Source organism: Phaethon aethereus (genome assembly GCF_964289735.1).
Source record: "Phaethon aethereus genome assembly, chromosome: 12".
In the NCBI taxonomy this organism is placed as follows: Eukaryota; Metazoa; Chordata; class Aves; order Phaethontiformes; family Phaethontidae; genus Phaethon; species Phaethon aethereus.
Genome location: NC_138588.1, coordinates 22276064 through 22289968, shown reverse-complemented (window position 1 = coordinate 22289968; position 13905 = coordinate 22276064). Strand labels below are relative to the sequence as shown.

The window sequence follows — 13905 nt, the reverse complement described above, 5'->3', positions numbered from 1 at the left end:
CAGCTATTCCTGTGTTTTAGTTTTTCTGTACTGCAATAGAAATGATCTGGGAAAAACCAGGGAAAACATTTGCTGAGCACATTGAGATGCCACAAAAAAGCCTGAAACCAGCTTTGGAAAACAGTTAATTGCATAAACATGTAATATGTGTGTGTGCTTCGAGCTGTTTAATGCTTACACAAAGTGTTACAATAAATTCCAGTCTGTGGAGTAGCAATCGAGGAGACTTGGGCACGTGACGAAAATGATTGCGAAGATTTGATCTGACGGGCTTGTGACTGTGTGGTAAAGGTACACAACCTTTTTTCAAGAAAAAGTGAATTCCTGTGCAGCTTTCTGTTGCCCTAGAGATGAGGAAGTTACTCTCTTTTCTTATTTTTCTTTTGCAGTCTTGATTTGGCAAGATTGATGCCAAAAGCTTAGTAGGATTCTAAAGGGGATTAAATGTGTGTATGGTAATAGCATCCACGTTAAATAAAATTGAGCTTATACAGTGACTGCTGACAGTCGGTATTTAGAGCAGAAGGCCAGCATTTACTCTGAAGTTAGTTAGAACATTGTCGTATGAGCGAGTTATTTAGTAATGGTTGATTATGGAAGTTTTTCTTTTCTTCTCAGCCTCCTTGAAAGTGATTGGCACTGGCCATGGTCGCCGAGAGACTGCTGAAGTAGATTAGCATCTGGCTCAGTGCAATAAATTGTTCCTTTTCTGGAAAGTACAGGAGGTGAAATACCGGCTCTGTTGAAGGCAGCAGACTACAACCAGAATTTTTGCCATCTGTGTTTTCCAGGAGCATGGGAATTATTGCTCTTTTAGGCACATCTTTGCTTTTTCAGAAATCGAGACAATGGGCCACAAATCTCAGTAATGCTTAGACTGGGAATGTCAGCTGAATGGAACAAATTTGCATGAAGTAGACTGTGCATTGACTTTCCTACCATTGCTGAGGTCCTTTGAGGGGAGAGGAGAGACAAAAGGGAAGGAGAAAATAGGGACAGAGTTGACTTTCCCCATTTGCATTGTCCTGGCAGAAAATTTGAAGTTTGTGGTGCATCTAATTCCTATTGTACGCGTGTGAGAATCACGCTGTTGCTTATATGTGTTCTCCTACCAGCGTGTAGAGAACATTCCAAGTGGAAAACCATCCTTCTTAAATTGAGTTTATTACCCTGCGTTCCTGCTAGGTCAGTAGTTGTTTCCTTCAGTGTCCTAAAATCGATAATGTAATGTATTTGTGTTGCCACAGAATGATTATTATACATACAAACATGAAAAAAAATCTTTAATATCAGAACCCAAACATATCATTTTTCATTATGTTCATTTAGCAAAAGATGGGGTAGTATCTTCAGCTGAATATCTTGCAACATGTGGTTGAAGAGTGGGCGCTGCTTGCTCATTAGAAATGTAACTTTTTCGTTGGATTTCTTGCTTAGTCTTGGTGATTGAAGTGACTGGGAAATACAAACAATTGAGGAAAAAAGTGTCAAAATTTTTAAATTTGACTTTGAAAAATAGTTTAAAGTGTGTTTTTAGTTTAAAGAGGAAGACTGAATTTGTTTACGTGGCAATGTATTTGAAAATGATTATAGAAAGTTAAGGAAATGCAGGCTTGCAAGTCGATCAATTGATAATTTGAAGAGGAAAAGAGAAGCTCCGTAATGGAAAGATTCGGAGTGGTAGATGAAAGGGTATTTTTTTAGTAGTATATTGCTGCAGGAGGTATGCCAGCACTCTGGGACCTGGTAGTGTGTTTATAAACAGATCTCGAAATTAATAGTAATTAAGGATTATATTTAGAGCGCATTTTCTAATACATTATTATTGTTTTGTGGTTGTCTGTTGGCTAAAGCAAAAGGATCCTCATCCGCAATGGAGGCTTTTAAGCAGTGCAAATTGCAAATAATCGTAGAATAAGAGAAAATTACTCTTTAGGACAAAATTATAGCCTAGGTTAAAATACATATTCTAAAAACGCACAGAACTATGAGCAAATAAGGGTTTACTGGCATTTTAAGATGACCTGCAAAATGAACTGTAATTTTGTTGCTAGTGAGTAATGAAACCATCTTAAATAAAGCTTATTTAACTTTAATGGAGCACCTGCACACAACAAAATATACAATACCTATCTGGTCCAGAAAGTGACTAGTACTAGTAAGGGATTTAAATTGAAGTGTAGTTGAGCTTTATCTTCGAAATTACAGGGCTTTATTTCTCCAATAACATTCTCACTTATGCTCTAAGTTGCTGATTGTACAAGTGGTAATTGTAAAGAGGTTGTAACAGCCAAGGTGAAAGCAGAAGTCATGGGGCTCATGACAAGAAGAGGATGTCTGGGACTCCCTTCCAGGCTGGTGAAAGAATTGCCTTAAATATGCAGGTCCGTTAATAAAGATTTCTAATGAATTGTGAATTCAGGGGCTCGTACATTCTTCTTGAAGAATAACTGATGTAGAATATGTTTCCAAAAAGGCAAGGGTTGATTATAGACCAATTAGTCCGATCTCAACACTGTGCCCTTTTTAAAGGGATTTTGAAGGCGAGGGTAATTAAGAGAGAGGAAAGTGGCAAGAAGGCTAAATTGTAACATGACTTTTGTCCCTGGTTTGCATCTGAGTTTCTTGATGAAGCAATTGATGTCTTGGAATGCTGTAATGCAGTGGGCATGCCGCAACACAGCCTTTTGATATGCTGTCCCGTTAGACATTGTTAAAGGTCAAAATGATAGAAGTTTAAATGAGAATATTGAGATTGATAAGAATCTGAGGTAATTATGAAAGTCTAATGGGCTATATTGAGAGGAGGATCTTCAGAATGGAAAGATGCCTAGGAGACTAGGCTTTAGGAAGATCCTGTTTAACATTTTCATCAGTCATTCTGCTATAAGAACAAAGTAGATACCTACAAAATTAGCAAGTGTGGCAAATCTGGGAGACCTTGTTACTCTTGCTGTGGCCTCGATGGTCTTATAGCAAGAATTAAATGATGTTATGGACTGAATAATGGTGAAAATTATTAGCACGGTGTGCAGAGCCATGCAGGCACAGCAATATTCTTGGCATGGTACTAAGTTGGGACAGAGGGACCGGTGATTTTATGAGAGAAAAGGCAGCCAGTTGGTGGATTATAGGATTGTCTGTAACTGGCCAATGTGATTCTTAAATCTATTGGGAAGATATTTTCAATAGGCACAGGGAAGCAATTTTACTATATTTCCATGGGTGTTTCATCTTATATTACAATAGGCACTTCAATCTGTCTGTTGTGTCTTGGTCATTCTGCCAGCGGTGCATGGTGGGAGAGTAGAAGTTATTCGATATCAGTTGAAGCAAAGTAGTTCTGCCGGGGTTTAAGGAGGAAGTTCTTCACTGGGGAGACAGGTGGTAGAGCAGCTTGCCCAAGAGGTTGTGCAGTCTCCATCCATAGGGGTATTCAAGATCTGACTGAACAAATTGCTGAGTAACCTGCTCTGACCTTGTAGCTGACTCTACTCTGACTAGGTCCCTTCCTACCCAAATGATTCTGTGGTTCTGAGTCTTTAAAGATGGATAGGATGGTTAGGGGAAGGAAGAAAAGAAACTAAGGATTGTGGCTTCATTAACTAAGCAGAAGGAAAGTTGAAAGAAGCTCTGATTTTTATTCTTATGAATACCTTAGAGGGAGGGAGTAATGGATAAGTATCAAAGATGCAAAATAATTAATACCAAAGCAAGGTCAAGATCAAAGGACTAGAAGTTGCTTGTAAATACATTGGGCAGGGAAACTAGAAACTTTCTTTTCAGAGGAATGAAGCTGTGGAAGGAGCCTTCAGATAGAACTCCCAAGAGCGGAGGGAGGTATGTAATGGTTGGAGGTGGACCTGTACAAGGTTATAGAAGGAATTACTTGACAAAACAGAAGTGAGCTGTATGTAAGCAGTGTAACGTGTAGGAATTGAGTCCAGCTATTCTGAAGGATTGGGAAGATCTCTGGGTTTGTACTCTCTCCCTGACTACATACATGTTTTACATTCAGTTTGTTTTCTGTATAGCATCAGAGGTTAGCCACAACTAGAGAGCAGGTATGCTGCCATTTCTCAGTGCGTTAACATTTTTGATCTCTCATATGGTGGCACGTGGTAGTTTGTGGATTTTGGTCTTCTACCGTAGGTCTTATGTTTAATATGGGTTGTGAAGATGGTGTGTTGTGGGTTTGCTCGAATAAATCTCTTATGTGGTTAGCTTTGATTGCAGAGCACTGGAGTTGGTGCCGTTGGCCTGGTTCAGACTTATTTTTCTATGGGAGGAATATATATAGAAGTTCTATGAGAAATATGTATTAAAATTTGTACTTAAGTGGGTGCTAATACTGAACAATTCTACAGTCCAAGAAAAGGTTTTTAATTCAAGTGAGAAAAGCCTGAACATGTGACATCAGATGTTGCTTCTTGCTGCTTCTCCAAAGATTTCTAAAAAATAAAATTGGAGAGCAAAGATCAGACAGTTGAAAAGACAAAAAAAACCACCTGTGGAATTTTCCTGCAAATAAATATTCAAGCTGAAAATGGAAGAAAGTACCATTTCACTAAATAAATGCGTGTTGTAGATTCTTTCTTAGGCAATGGAATATAGTGAATATGGACAAGAGAACTCCATGAGATGAAATTCTGAGAACGGTATATAACTGATTAGCAGCATGTGGTAATATACTTCTCTAGAAAGTTGAGGCACGAGGAGTAGATAACTCGTCCATTCCTCTTCCTCCCCTTCACACTGAAGAGCTGTGCAGTATTTTTCATCCATGGGTATTTCATATACTTCAATGTCAAGCTAAAGTCCCTGGTCTGAGTGGTTGTATATTAACCCTTTTTAAAGGAGGAAAGAATAGCAAAGCACTGAACTAGGTATTTACAAAATAAGTTTTAAAAAGCTGGACAAGATTAGTCATATTGTTGTTAAATTCTCAGTGCAATCTTGACAGATACATGTTAAGTAAGACTTAAAAAATACTGGGTTGACCTGTTTGGAAATGAGTATTTAAAATAATGTAAAAGAATAATCTTCACAAGAGCTAAATGAGAATTTTTCCAATTACGTCAAACTTTTGAAAATGGAGGATAATGAGTAAGAGATTTCAACCTTAGGCTTGTTAGAAGAAGTGGAAGAGGTGAGAACTGACCCAAACTGTCACAACCTCATTCATGTATAATGGTGACTATGAGGTATCACCTGTGAAGAGGGCTTATGTTCGTGTTTTATGATCTGGGGTCTTGACTGTGTGCAGTAGCATTGAATTAGAGGTTACTAGAGCCTACTGCTGCTCAGCAGGCTCCATTAGCATGCTTGAATAATTGTACTAGGATGGTTTAATTTGTGCAACCCAGAGTCCCACTTTCCATCTTTTATATTGAAGGCACACAGTGTACTGACTTTAAAGAAAAAAAATCATAATAGGTACTTGAAGCTGTGCGGCATTGAGAGGGAAAGGTAAGATGTCAAGAGTGCTGCCAGGCTGTTTCTATGACAATGTTAGTTTTAAGTGCAAGCGTAAAGAAGAATGAAAATTTTACTTTGAGACTGTTGCTGCAGGGAGGAAGCTGTGCGTTGCCCCGTGTCGGTGTTCGTTGCACAACCGTCTCTGTGCAAGCTGCAAAAGGGAGTAGCTGATGATACAGCTAACCCCCATGGAAAATGGAGAGTGAGGAGGCTGTTCTTTTTCCTGTCCCATGCTTTGTCCTCTTTCTTCCCCCATACTGTGTCCTCTTGTGTTTACTGAACCATTTCCTTACCCCGGTAATGGTGGACAGGGTATTTCTGTTGGAAGATCTGATACTTCCCTGTTACGAGAAGTTGTTGCGCAAAATAACTTGTGGTGGGTTGACCGCTCTGGCTGCCCACCCAGCTGCTCTCTCGCTCCGTTCCTTAATGGAGGGGAGATGAGGGAGTGTGTGGGCCAAGACAGGGAGGTCACTTACCAGTTAGCGCAAGGGGCAAAACAACTTCGGCTCGGGGAAAATTAATTTAATTTCTTGCCAGTTAAAATAAAGTTGGGTGGTAAGAAAAGAAAGACAAAAACTAAAACACCTCTCCCTGCCCTCTTCCCATTTCCGAGGCTTAACTTCACGCCTTCATTCCCAGTTTTTCTGCCTCTTGCTCTACCTGGTCTCCCCAAGGCGGCACTGGGAGCTGCTCTTCCTCTCCTCCTCCTCTTCCCGCTCTGACCTGGCTGTTGCAGGGCTGTTGCTCACGCTTCCCTCGCTGCTGTGCAGTGTTTTCCCCGTCCTTGGATATGCTCTCACAGAGGTGCCACCAGCTTTGCTGGCTGGCTCAGCTGTGGCCTCCGCGGGGCCGCTGTGGAAACGGGCTGGACCCAGCCCCAGCCACGTCCCACACGAGGACTCCCCAACCTCTTCTCACGGAGGCCGCCCCGGCAGCTCCCCCGCTGCCGGCACCGGGGCACGGCCACCCAAACCACCCGTAGGGCCCTTCAGTGGGCTTTGGGTATTTCTGGAGAACGTTTTTACTCGGAAGGTGACGCCTTTGCTGTGCAGTGCTGCCAGGTCCATGTGGCAGCGGTAGTTTTGTGTTGTGCTGAGGAGAAACTTGGTTCTTGTGTATGCTAGCATGAGAAAGGTAAATATTTGCATACGAATAAATGCAGTTTTTACCTTACGGTGCTATATGCAAGGCTTTTTGTAGCTGAAATCTTCAAAGGGGTATCCCATTGCCATTGGATTTCAGTGAGATTTGGTCCTTTAACACCCTCGGGCTCCTTTTCATGGTCCAGTTAAATTACCGTGAAGCTAAACCTTTATTTAGACATGGCTGGTGACAAAGTCATAGAAAACAGACCTCAGCTTTTTTTAGCTTAAATTCTTTGCTGCTAAACTTCTAATTTCAAGATTCAAAATCTTCTAAGTTGATAAGAAAAAAACCCTCGTTATAAGTAGTTCTGTAGGCGGTAAATTAAGATGTCGTACACTGTAAACTTGGGAGTGGAAGGCATACAAGAAGCCTTCTCCTTTCCTTGTTATGATCTCCTGAGTGAGTACTAGAGGGCATCTGTGTTCCACTGCAAGTGAAGCAGTAGCTCTTACAGAAAATGGTTCAAACTATATTTATTCAGATGTACCAAGCAGAGATGCTGTCTTGATGTTGGCCGCTTCCTTAAGGATAGCAGCAACACTGGAGAAGTGAGCAGAGGTTACTTGCATGTCTCCTCCCATTTTTGAGAACTTCAAAGACTTCTGTTTTCTCCTTGATATTTGCTGCTTTCTAAAACTACTTTGGTTTTTAAATCGGTACTTTTGTTGTTGGGTTTATTTGCCCTTGCACCAGTTATGTTTAGCATTGTGCTATCAAGTGTTAGGCTTTTTAAAGAGTTGGCATGCAGCTTCATGCTGGTTTTTTGGCTTTGGTGTGTTGTTTTTTGGTTGTGTTTGGTTTTTTTTAAATTACGTTCCTGAATCTTGACTTGGACCTCAAAGCTTTGGTGTCATCTTCAGAATACCTCCACCTTTCTTTATTTTTCTAACTTTTCTGTTTTGTGTTTGCAGGCCTCGCCAGGTTCACCAGTCAACCAGAATCATCATCTGTCTATAAAGGAAATAGTGCAATCCTTAACTGTGAAGTCAATGTTGACCTTGCACCATTTGTGAGGTGGGAGCAGGATCGGCAGCCAGTCTTTTTGGACGATCGTGTATTTAAATTACCAAGCGGAGCTCTAATTATTAGCAATGCTACTGATATGGATGGAGGACTCTATCGCTGCATCATTGAAAGTGGTGGGACGCCCAAATACAGTGATGAAGCAGAGCTCAAAATTCTTCCAGGTATTAATCTGATTTTCTTTTTCAAAAATAATAATCAAAACATTAGTCAAGCGATAGGGGAAAAACCTATCAAGAATACTTACAAAGGGGAACATGTGAGAATCTGCTCTGTTGCATTTTTGTGTATTTTAAGTTGAACTAAGTGTATAATGTGCGTTGTAGAAGTTTGTGGTTGGGGTATTTTTGATTTTTGTGTTTTAATCTCTGTAGCTTAAAATGAGCGCAAGCACTTAAGCTAAAGGATTTTGGCATTTGGGAAGATGAGCCTGTATCTTGCAGTTGGGAAACAGAAAAGCAAAATCACTTATTGGTGTCTGAGCTCTTTGCAGTGGTTGGAGATAGGCCGGAGACATGCATGTTGCTTTTTTTGCCATATTTAATAGTTTAGCTTTTAAGGGCTTTTTAGGAAAAAACTTCAGGTAAAAAGTCACTAGTAATACACTTCTGTTGTGACACATTACAAAGAGGGAATTGACTGTTTCTTTGAGTATAAACATTTGGGGATTTCTGAGTTTCTCAGGCTTGAATCCCATGTTGGGAAACCGGTGCTTAGTCCCTTTCTCTTGGGATGCTTATGCTGAGGTACTTGTAATTGTCCCAATATTTAAGAAGTTTTGATTCTTTAAACATTGCCCCTTTTGGCAAGTCTCCAGACCCCAAAAAGTACGGACGACTCTTTATTTTGAAAGGTTCAGCTATGCCTATTTTTCCGAAATGTTTTTGGTTTTTTTTTAAGAGCATAAGTCCAGTCCTGATGTGAACTGTTTCTACACTTAGGGTGTTCTGTTTCAAACAACAGTATTGCACAGAGCTGTGTGTCACCAGATGTTCTAACACCAAGTTTTGAAAATTGACCAAGAATAAGACAGGAATGTGAATCACACTTTACCAAACTAGGGAAATATGGGCTGTGTTTGTATGGGATTTCTTAATTATTTCCAGAACTTCATGCTGTCTATTCTGAATTAGTCTTCATGTTGGAATTCTGATTCAATTTTTGCCACTTGGAGAGCTACTGGAGAGGGTTGCTAAATTTCCATCATTGGAGGTTTTCAGGGCTAGGCTGGGTAATATTGTGGTTGGCCTGACCTAGGCAACCTTGGCAGGTGGACTTCAAGCAAGTGGTTGCGCTAGGCGTCTTCAGAGGTCCCTCTCGAATGAATATTTCTGTTTCTCATGACTATGTCAGTTTTCTATTTAAAATAATTTAAAATAATTTTAAAATTATGAAATGTACTGTGAAATACTCCAATTTTACAATTGCCGTGTTCCCCTTTTTAAAATTTAGGTGTTTGCTAGGCTTTGGAAACTAACTGTGCTTCAAGTAGGAAGTTATTGCATTAAGTTCTTTAGCATCTCTGAAAAGAAAGACTTATCTTTTCTTCAACAAAAGATATAGTTTTTGAAGAACAGTACTTTTGGAAAAGACGCTTCATTTCATTATTTTAGTTTGTTTTGCCTTCATGCTTCTACAACCCCTCAAATGAATGCTTAAGACTTTTTCAGATTTTTGGCGATTAAAGATTTCCTGATAAACTTCCATATTGTGTTGATCTTCCAAATTCTTTTGGCTCCAGAAACAGTTTACTTGCTTTTGTAATGTTTTGTTGAAGGTGATTAAATATAAATCTTTAGGGAATATGAATAATGCTGTTTCCTTGCTTGGTTACGAGTCTGAAAGTATTGATAGTGAAGTTCTGTGTGAACCCTCCCAGCAGGCTTTTTTCTTTTTTTTTTTTTAAGTGGGATTAAACTGTTGCACAGAAAGCTCTCTTAATCTTGAGTGGCCCCGTAATTGATCGCTTGGTCTGAGATGTATTTGAAAGAAGGATTTGAATTAGTCTGTTCTTCATTCGTCTTACTCCATTTTTAAATTGTTGTCTGATGCGTGCCTGACGGCGACCCCACTGCTCTGCTTCAAAATCTTTGAAATACAACCATCATGTATTTGCATTGCACGGATTTCCATCCACGGACCGTGTTCTGCCTTTTCTGGTAGTGGGCTTTGTTAGAGCGTTGGGTCTGCCTTTCATCTGCCACCGAGCAGGAGGCTCCATTTCCGAGCTCTGCTACTTGATAGCAGGTACTTTCAAATATAGGAATGCAAGAGAGAAAAAATCACTTAATTTTTGAATCTGTTTTCCACTAACCTGAGAACTGATCTCCTTTTTGGGTGCTCGGAGCCCTAACGAATTCTGTCTCCAGAGAATCGTACCGACTCCTCTCCCTAGTGTAGTGATTGCTTGCTGGCAATCTGTTATATCCATTTTTTGCAACTTGGCTTGCTACATATGCCGCTCCGGGTCACGCTCACTGCGTAGCCGCCTGTTCACACATGGTCTTATTTCTGGAGCAAGCAGACTAGTTCCCTCTAACAGGGAACGTGGGCAGAGCTGCTGTGATTGTGTGTGGGCCTGAGGCAGATGGTGTGATCCAGGATTGCTCCAAGTTTGGTTCCCTCTGCCTGGGACAATTCCGAAACACTATTTCCATCGGGCCAGGTTCTCTCGAATACTGTGGCAACCTCATCGTGTTATACCTTGGAGCACGTGCGTTCCCTTAGCATAGCGCTGTAACCCGCTCGGTTGTTATTTTTTAGCACTTCCAGCTGAAGAACACCAAACCCAACAACTTTCAGAAGCTCCTGCAAGTATCGTGTAGGTCTCAGGTGAGACGGGGCCAAATACTGTGCGTGACGGGCACAGAGTGGGCTTCAGTGAACAAAAATAGTGGAGATACCCAACAGTCAGCCCCCATTTTGGGGGCCAAAAATAGCTTGTTCGATTCTGGAGCTTGGCGGTCACCAAACTTGTAAGCACACATCTGAGAATACAGCAATTAATGCAGCATAACCACCGGGTTTTTGAGCAGTTGGCAGAAAGGGTTGTGATACCTAACGCAGCAGAAATGCCGTAGCTGGTACATAGGAACTCGTTTACTCTAATTCTGGTGCAAGGCACATGCTGAAGTTACTGCAGAGACAAAAGGTACAAAGGGCATCTTCTGTCCAGGTCTTATGAGGCCCCTCGATGAATTGGTTACCTTAGAACGTTTTTCCTAAAGTTACATTTTTGAGGAGTCATGGATATTTTTAGTAAAGCAGAAAAATAGCCTTTTTTCTGGATATTTATTTGTGGTAGTTTAGGTCAGAGTAGATTGCTGGACAGTCTTTACTGATGGGTGTGTTTTAAATTCTCACAGTCCAAGTGTCTCCTGTAGTAAAAGGCTGAGTAAACATGCACTTTGCCTGTGCTTGTTTTTTTGGGAGAGGGAAGAAACAAAACCCTCTCCAGCCCAATTCAAAGCAAAACCAAAACTAATTCAGAGGATTCATCATATCCGTAAGGATGGAAAACCATGGTATATTTTTCTTGTAGTGTGTTACTTCAGTGTGCAAATTATCTAGTTATTGTATTTCACTTAGGGTTGACTCTGCTACAGTAATTTCATTTTTCATTGCATAAAAGCACTTTCTCAGGAAGCTACCTGATGAACTCAGGTGATTGCCCGAGGTTGGCTGAACAAAGTCAAACCTTTTTTTTTTTCTTTACTAAATCTCTACTCGCTGGTAGAAGTTCAGTTTCAGTTTCACGACTGTAGCTTTTAGCTGAAATGGTTTTCCAGGAAGTTTGAGGAGTCAGAATCCCAATGCTGGTGTATCAGTTTGTATGTCTGGAAGAAATGGTAAAAAAAATAAAAATGTTTCATGTGGTAGGCTGGGACAGTCTTGTACAGAAAACCGTTTATGTAGGTAAGATGATGATTGAACCCTGTGAAGATGCAGGAAAGAAATCTGAGATTTTCTGTTTGTTTTTAATATGATCTTCATCTGATCCTGCCATCAGGTAACGACTTTTTCATTTACAAAATATTTGCAGATCCAGAGGTGCCAGAGAACTTGATGTTTGTGAGGCAGCCCTCTTCACTTACTAAAGTTACCGGGCAAAGTGCAGTTTTTCCATGTGTTGCCGTAGGATTTCCAACTCCATACATCAGGTGGACAAGAAATGAAGAAGAGCTTGTCACAGAAGGGTGAGTAATGGCTAATGTACCTATTTTTATATAACAGTAGGGATCCAGCCAGCATTATGCTTTTAGATTAGAGCACAATTTGCTTTCTACTTAATTTTAAATCGGCAGAACAGAAGCTTAGTTTTCAAATGCTGGAGGGCTTTTACACTGGGTGTTATGACAAGTAACGCAGTTCATGAGATTTGTGGAACAATCTCATAGCATCGTTTTTTTGTATACATCTGAAACCAAGAAATCTTATTTGAAGCAGGAAGGTTATTAAGAACATATTACCTTTAGATTGCCACTGGAGTAACAGCAGCAATTAAGGGACTAAGGGCACTGCAGAAAAGCTAAGGCTTGTTCATGTTGGCATATTATGTGTGTCAAGCGTCCTTCTGCAATGAAGATGTCCAGTCTAGGTGTTCCATAAGTATTTAAGAAAAAATGTTTAATAGCAGAATTTCGTAATTTCTTATTGAAACAGAATATTAAAATATTAGGCGTGATTAAAAAAAATTGCTGTCTTTCAGGAATGCATTAAGTGAAAACTACTCTATTATACGTTGCCATTGCTGGTGTATTCATTCAAAATAATGTGGTAGCATGTACGTGTAAGAAAGCAGAACAAAGCTTGTCAAGAAAATTTTTGTCTGTCTAATGAACTTACTCACTAGAACAAGGAAATTACAAACAGATACTTGAATGTTCTCAGTGTCCCTCAAAGTCAGTGGTGAGATGAACGTAGAGACAAGCTAATCATGAAACAGCGAGGGGTAAAGCTATATTGTGGCATGTGGCCCATAGAAGGAGCTAAAGGAATACGCAAGCCTTTCTACAGTACCAGTGGCAGCAATAGATCTCTTTTTTTGTCAACTCTTAAATTAAAAGAATCCAGGGGCTCGTAATTTGAACTGTCTTTATGTGGGAAATGCAAGCTTCTGTGGGTAATGACTAACAGGTCTCGTACCACTGAGAAATTGTGTTGATGTCAATCTGATGACACGTGATTTAGATTCAGTTTTTGTAAATATAAGAAATCATTCACGTACGAAGGATGGTACAGACTCGTTAGAACTGCACAATCAAATGTGATGAAATGTCAGAATAAATGTGCCTGGTAAGATCTTAATTTGTTTTTCTTGTATGCAAAATGATGTCATGTCATACCTTTATAAATTTTTTGCTGCCCCCCCCCGCCCCATCCTTCTCTAGGTTATGTCACATTCAGTGCACAAGGAGATTAAAGCTCACTTACTAGAGAGCTCTCTTTTTTTATTTTTGTCTAATTTTTTTGATACAGAGCCCGAACTTTCAAATCCTGCTCTGAATACAGTGCCGTTAATTCCCTCATGAGCTTTTCTATGCAGGTTGTCATGATAACTTCTGGGGGCTTCATAAATCTTTTTCTTCTCAAAATTCAGAGTCAGAAATTTTATAACTGGAAAGGCATAACATTAGTAAACATACTCTATCTTAATATGTGCATAATTTGAACTGTATATGACCTGATTTTTCAGAATATTTAGCGTTAGTGTTTAGGGTTATGTCCCTTTGTTACAAGAACAGATTCCAGTTGACTTTTGCTGCAAGTACAAACGCCTCTGAACTGCGTGTTGAGTTGGCGGTATGGGCAGTCATAACGCTTCCTCGGTGCTGGCCCCAGCTCTGTGCTTGAAGCCACTTTTTCTTGAGCGTCTTTCCATTGTCACATGGACACAGTTTTCCCAAACACCATTTTGCTAAACATTTCTCTGTTCCTGCAACAAATGAGCTATGCAAGTTCTCTGCCAAGCCGAAGGAAAGCCTCTCGCCAAACTGGAAGCTGCAGGTGCCTCTATGTTCTTGGAATCTGCTGGTTGTCACATCCTGTGGACGTGTATTCACTAAGGAGGATAAAGTTGAAAAGACAAATATTCCTCTTCTGTTTGAAATCAAAGTTTTCTTCTGCTCAAAGACAGACCCAAAAAGGAGTAAATAAGGGGTTTGTACAATGAAAATTATATTTCTTTTGACTTGCTGTACTACAGACCCTTTCTGGTCTGGCTGAAGATGAGAGAGTAAAGTTACCTTTGCTAAT

At 40.2% G+C, this 13905-nt stretch overlaps 1 protein-coding gene across 1 annotated transcript in view; it reads left to right on the top strand.

The window, feature by feature from the left end:
* Nucleotides 1–13905, top strand: part of NEO1 (neogenin 1) — a gene marked incomplete at its 5' end in the record, with an annotated part of 204531 nt that overhangs the window by 76291 nt on the left and 114335 nt on the right. The window contains 2 exons of the mRNA XM_082005375.1: nucleotides 7539–7814; nucleotides 11693–11846. Of these exons, the coding sequence (XP_081861501.1) occupies nucleotides 7539–7814; nucleotides 11693–11846 (430 nt within the window). The remainder of the gene's footprint in view (nucleotides 1–7538; nucleotides 7815–11692; nucleotides 11847–13905) is intronic.